Raw genomic sequence first — 6,677 nt, 5'->3', positions numbered from 1 at the left:
TTTTTTTTTTTTTTTTTTGTGGTACCCGGGATCAAACTCAACACTGTACTTGCAAGGCGGGTGTGGAGCCACTGAGCTAAATCTCTGGCCCAAGAGAAGTCATTTTTGGCAAATTTCCACCTGATTTTTTATAGGTATATTGTCCTAACATTACAGAATAAGCTTAGCTAAGCGAGGGAGGGAAGCAGGAGGGAAGGGAAAGTAAACAGAATTAAGTATTGTACCCATGAACCACCTCCCCATGATGAGTGTAGTCATTATGTACTGCAAACATGTACTAAGGAAAATAAAAAGATTATAAAATACATATACTTCTTTCTCCTTTTAAAACATTTAATATCATGTTTGTAATAACTATACAATGAACCACTATGTGTGATCGTGCTATAATTTACTTTAAAAGTTACCCATATAAATATTACCCCAACATTCTTAATTCACTATTTCCCTTTACTCTCTTTACCTCAAAATATTTTTTTTCTCTTTTTCCTGATTAAGTGTTTTCTCCTCCTTTGCCCCACTGCCAGTCTCTGCTCTCTTCCAAGTTGATCAGGGACTGAGCACACCCTTTTTGCAGCTAGCTCTGTCCTCTTAAGCCATCTCTTTCCAGAGACAATTTATTTTCTGTTCTTTTATTTATTTATTTATTTTTGTCTTTAGATTTCCTATTGTAGAATCATACAGTTGTATTAGGAAAAATTTTTACCATGAGAAGAGAAATTCCAGAATATTTAAATTCAACTGATTTTCTCTAGGTTATATCAGCACATACAGCAAGGTAGTGGTAGGGTTGGAATTTTTCCTTCATCTCTTTAATTTCTAGTCCTTTATCCTATCTTTAAAGTAGGGGTCTGTCCGTAGCAGCATTTAATAATTGTCATAGTTCTTTTATCCATGCCCTTTCTACCTAAGAAACAAAATTTATAAAAATTGTATAATTCAAATTGGAGAATTGGCATTTTGAACTAATGATTACATTTATGTAATCTGTTTATTAGAGTGTGAAATATGTTGAATTTTCTTTTTAAAAGGTATTAGAGTAAAAGTTATGTCTCCATGTTTCTCACACTTATATCTGTTCTTGTGGAAAATATTTCTGTTTAGTTGTTCCAATCAGAAAAATTCATGCTCTGACCATCACATGGGCACTTCCCCCTCAACAGCAACATTACAGGTAAGATTTACTTCATTGGATACTGAGTGAGAATCATATTTTTGAAGGATGCTAGATGATTTCTAAATAGAGGTTCTGAATTTATAAACACGTGTGGCAATCTGGAATTTACTCCTAGATTTTCTAAGTTTTTTACTGTCTCCTTAGGGATAAAAACTAGAGTTTTCTTATAATTGACTACTTTCTGAGTATCTAAAATTATTTAGTGTAAATGCTAACTTTAGTAGTTATTTTCTTTAGTATTTGTAGTAGAAAAATATGATTTACTTGGTAGTGGCTACCACATATTTTGAAGTTTTGAAAGTAGAATTGAAGCTGGGCACAGTGGTACATGCCTGTAAGCTCAGCAGTCTAAGAAGCTGGGGCAAGATGGCAAGTTCAAGCCCAGCCTGGCAATTCGGTGACTTGGTGAGACCCTGTCTCAAAATAAAAAACAAAGGGTTAGGAGTGTAGTTTAGTGTGAAAGTCCTGAGTTAAGTCCCTAGTACTGATAGATAGGGAGATAGAGATGGATAAATGGATGGATGGATAGCTAGATGGAAAAGAAAGGAGCTATGGGTTCATTTCCCAGTAGTACCCACCCTCCATACATGTAAAGTTAAATAGCTTCTAGTAAGTCCCAAGGATTTATTGCTATGAGTTATGGCAGATTTATATAAATTAGGAAAGCATTTAAGTTTTATCTAAATATGAACAATACAACTTGGTCCAAGCAGTAAAGATCAGTAAATACCTATAAGTATTGTACAGTTATAAGTAAATGCAAATGAAAAGTGCAAGTGAACTGATCAAAAAGTAAACCACTTCCTACTAAACCAAAAAAATGAAGACACAAGCAGAAGGAAAGAAATTACATGTTTTGTTTGAGCTCAGTTTAAAAAATAAGTTCTGTGATTTGTTAGAATATTCAGCAATCAAGTCCCCTAAAGTTAACAAGAACAATGTGCTTCCAGTAAGAAGGCAGAGAAATTGTATATTGTCTGCTTTTGGTAGAAGGCTAATATAGAAAAAAAGTAACATACACTGATTATCTAGTTATGAATATCTCAAAAAATACTAAAATTACTCATGTTTAGGTTTGCTTGCAATTTTTATTTAAAAATGTTAAAATAAGACAAAGGGCATTAAACAGAAAGTGAAGTTCTGCTTCCTTTGTATTAGGTCCCTGTCCCCAAAATACGTCTAACATTAAGAGTTTCTTTTGTATTCTTTAGGCATTAAAATATTGAATATAAAGCGTATCTTTTTTAATGGAAATAGAATTATACTATATGTACTAGCAGAGCCTTGTTTATCTTCTTGATTGTTAAGATAGTTTTTTATGGAAAGTTTGAAAATTACTGAAAAGCAGAAAAGCTACTCAAGCTTCTTTTCCAAAAACTATTAACATTTTGCTTTCATTAATTTTCTTTTTATAAACTGTTTGTTTTAATATGAGTCATTTTGAATCTCTAAATATATAAACTCTTCATAAGTTAGCTTTTATGGGGAGCCATTTTTTAAAAAGCAACATATTTATCTCTCTGGAGTTATTGAATGAAGTACAGCTAACTTTGTTCATATGCAATTATATAATTAGCTGGGCTCATTCATTAGCTACTTTATTCCTCTCTTCCGGTCTTAATATAAATATAATTCAGTTTACATTTCAAATAATGTAGTGTGAGCTTTGAGGATTACTAAACAGTTGAAATTGTAACACTGCGTCTTAATTTTCAAGAATTTACTAAATTTTTTGGGGAGCAGTGACACCTATTTATAGTCTCAGCTGCTAGTGAAGCTGAGGCAGGAAAATAGTTTGAGGCCAGAGATTTCAGGTGTATCTTATCAGCATAAGGAGACTGTCCCCCATCTCTAAATCAATTAATAATAATTTAGAGATGTCCAACCCATCTCTAAATCAATTAATAGATTGATTAGGAAAAAAGTTACTAAATTAAGTTTTTTAAACATAATTAGATTTTCTAACTCAGTTTTTTTTGTATTCTTGTTTTGATAGGAATACATTTTTAAAATTACTGTGGAAGCTAGTGAGAAAATGATTTGAAGAACATATCCAACTATTCAATCTCTTAGCTCATTACATGATAAAAATATGTGCTGGCGTAGTGTTGCACTCGTGTAGTCCCAGAACTTCGGGAGGCTAAGGCTGAAGGGTGACAAGTTTGAACACACCTTGGGCAACTTAGCCATTTAGTAAGACCCTGTCTCAAAATATATACATTGGCTGGGATGTACCTCTGTGCAGAAGACCTTGAATTCAATTGAATATTGCAAAAACTAAAAACATGAAACTGTCTTTGGGCTTGCCTGGTATTTTTGGTTTGTTTTTGGTTTTTTAAGATAGGATCTTGCTGTGTAACTCAGGCTTGTCCTCCAACTTGTGATCCTGAGTCTTGGGATTACAGCAATGTACCACCATTCCCAGCTACCTGAAAACGATAGGCAAGTGAAGAGAAAAAGAAAATTGCAGGGACATTGTGTCTTTTGCTCAAGGTCCTTACTTACACACTTGAAGGAAAACTAGAACCTGGATTTTTCAATTTTTAGAGCAACACATTTTGCTTTATCATGAGCCTGATGTAGTACTGAAAGCTTTTGTAAAGCTTTTGTCCATAGAGTGATTCATATCTGTACTAGGCTCTAAAATAATAAAGAATTTGTATCATTTCTATTTTGAGTGAAATAAAAATTAAAGATTTTATTAAGAAAGGAGATGTTTGGTGTCCAAGCAAAATGGCAGCCTTAAATTTTAAAATGATTGTATTCATTCAGTGATTTCAGGTGGAGTAATTTATCCTATTTCTTGTTTTTATTTTCCTGTTTAATTAATTATAATTTCACACTTCATGGACTTATGTGAGAATAAGTTTCTACTCTCAAATATGGTGGTTTTACTGGTAAGATTTTCTAATGTATTTATACATTTTTCTTCTGACCTCTAAATTTTTTTAAAGGGTGAAGCCACTTCATTATATCTCCTGGCTGGTTGGACATGAAGGCAAAGGCAGCATTCTTTCTTATCTTAGAAAAAAGCAAGTATTCAATTATTAAGTATTTTTAGTGTATTTAGTATTTTTAGTATATGTAGTATTTTTATCCTGAAAAATAATGGACAGTAACTGGTACCTAATTCATTGTTTTGCTTTACCTGCCAGGAGGCTTACAGTCTAATGCTTAATTATAGTCATATTGATAACCTAGGTTATCTTAAGGGCTGTTATTATATTTTCTTATGAGCTAACTTTTTGCCCCTGTTGGAAGTAAATGTACACAAAATTACAAAAATTATAAGTAGAACTAATAAATTCCAGAATTACATAAAATGGTGAGCTCTCATCAGGAAATTGGATTTGATTAGATAGTAAAGAAGTCAGTCAGTTATTTATTTATTTGTTTATTTGGTATCAGGGATTGAACTCTGGACCTTGTGCTTGCCAGGCAGGCATGGCACTGCTGGAGCTACATCCCTGGCCCTAAAAGTCATTCATTTAAATGCTGTGGATTTCCAGGCTTTGTCAGCTAAAAGGGGAAATTTTAATGAAAATTTCAGCATGTAAATCAGTTGTTCTAAAAATGTGAGACCCTGAACAGTGTATGCAGTGGTTAATGCACATTGTGTCCTGATGTATTCTGGCACCTGTGTAAGTTACTACAGTGAAATAATTAAAATTGAACTTTAAGATCTATGACTAAGACATTATAGTAATTCCTTGTTTGATTTTTTTTCCTACACTATGTAATTTGAGAATAAAACAATAGTTGAGAAATTTAAAGAAGTACTTTGAGTTAATAGAACAATCAAAGAAAATAGGCAGAGTTATTATAAAAGAAACTAATGATAATATATACCTTTTATAATTTATATATGATGTGCTTTGTGATGTGCAAATTTTTTTAAGTCACTGAACTGCACTAAACATTCTTATTTTACGTTATTCATTTTGGTGTCATTTTCCCTTACGTTTTTCCAAAACATCTACTCTTATTGTTTCTTTCTTAGATAACCTAAGTGATAGTCTCAGATAGAACTGATAGCCTGAGAGAGATCATTGCCATTCTACATTGGGATGTATTAGTTGTATTTTAAGGCTTCTTCTAGGAAACAAGATCAAATGATAAGCCAAACACTTTCCAAGAACCCTGTTCTTTTTTTGTAGTGCTTTCTTTCACAGCAATTATTTTGGCTTCATTTAATGTTATACTCTGTTGCAGTATTTATCACTCTTTCATATAAACAAAGGTGGCTGTTACTTCCTTCTGATTCCTAGATATCCTACAATTCTTTGGGAGGCTTTGTGTTTTAAAAATTTGTATTTTGAAACTTACTTTTACGTTTACACAGTATACATTTACATGAAAAGCTGAGGTTTTCTAATTTTACATAGAAATTCTGTTTTGTTAATTTGAAGTATTTAGACTGTCAAGGTACTGATTGGATTAATTTTTCCCAACTGTAGGTGCTGGGCACTTGCATTGTTTGGTGGAAATGGTGAGACAGGATTTGAGCAAAATTCTACTTATTCAGTGTTTAGCATTTCTATCACACTGACTGATGAAGGTTATGAACATTTCTATGAGGTAAATAATAAAAATAGAGTTGTTTTTCTTTAATATTATGCATAATTTTATGCCAAAGAGTAACTAGATGTTTTGTTTGCAGGTTGCTCATACCGTCTTTCAATATTTAAAAATGCTGCAGAAGCTAGGCCCAGAAAAAAGGTAATAAATACTGCTTAGAATGCAGCCAGGAGTCAATCCTTATGTGTTTTAGCCTTCAAGCTGCTAATAGGCATTTAGTCCTGCAGGATGGTTTTTCAGTTACTTTCTATTTTGTTTCCTTTACTGGCTCTGTGTCTTCATCCCAGTGTGTGTACATAGACACTAAGGTTTTAGTTGGCAGTCCCTTTATTTTTATGCATGTCTTTTCTCATTGATGATTATGTTGAGAAACTTTAATATATATGGTATTCTAATTATCACTTTCTTTTTCACAGAATTTTTGAAGAGATTCAGAAAATTGAGGACAATGAATTTCATTACCAAGAACAGGTATTGGAAGTCAGATTCTTTTTGAATGTTATTTGTGACCAAGTTGAAACTAGTCTGTGGACATTGGTCCTCATTTTGGAAGTGTTGTTGGAGTTTTAATCCTGCTACTCTCGGTCATATGACTCTCAAGATGGCCTTGAGGCTATCTGAAAAATAACTTTTTGAGTATTTAATATTGAGTAACAATGACAGGATTAGATAGATGACATAGCTTGTGTTGTGTCACAGTTATTTATGTAATCACTTTGTCTATCACTTTGATTCACATCCATGGAGAGCTTGCTGTGGTATTTGATAGGGAATTCAAATACTGTGAAGATATTTTACAAAGTAATTGACAGTAATTCCATGTAGTTACTAGGGAGGCCTAAGAGTATGCGGGCAAGGTCACAAAAATTAAATTGCCAGGTACCGTCAACTCTCATTGTAATGTGCTTTATATACTTGAAAA

The 6,677-nt window shown here is 32.7% G+C and overlaps 1 protein-coding gene across 4 annotated transcripts in view; it reads left to right on the top strand.

The window, feature by feature from the left end:
• Nrdc (nardilysin convertase) overlaps positions 1-6,677 on the top strand; it is a 61,150-nt gene that overhangs the window by 31,298 nt on the left and 23,175 nt on the right. For all 4 annotated transcript variants that reach the window (XM_010610309.3, XM_010610308.3, XM_033767554.1 and 1 more), the window contains 5 exons: positions 1,105-1,174; positions 4,132-4,209; positions 5,635-5,755; positions 5,838-5,896; positions 6,172-6,226. In XM_010610309.3, the coding sequence (XP_010608611.1) occupies positions 1,105-1,174; positions 4,132-4,209; positions 5,635-5,755; positions 5,838-5,896; positions 6,172-6,226 (383 nt within the window). The remainder of the gene's footprint in view (positions 1-1,104; positions 1,175-4,131; positions 4,210-5,634; positions 5,756-5,837; positions 5,897-6,171; positions 6,227-6,677) is intronic.

The sequence above is a fragment of the Fukomys damarensis genome, unplaced genomic scaffold (assembly GCF_012274545.1).
Source record: "Fukomys damarensis isolate Sample0158 unplaced genomic scaffold, DMR_v1.0_HiC HiC_scaffold_23, whole genome shotgun sequence".
In the NCBI taxonomy this organism is placed as follows: Eukaryota; Metazoa; Chordata; class Mammalia; order Rodentia; family Bathyergidae; genus Fukomys; species Fukomys damarensis.
This window is presented reverse-complemented; position numbering and strand designations above follow the sequence as displayed.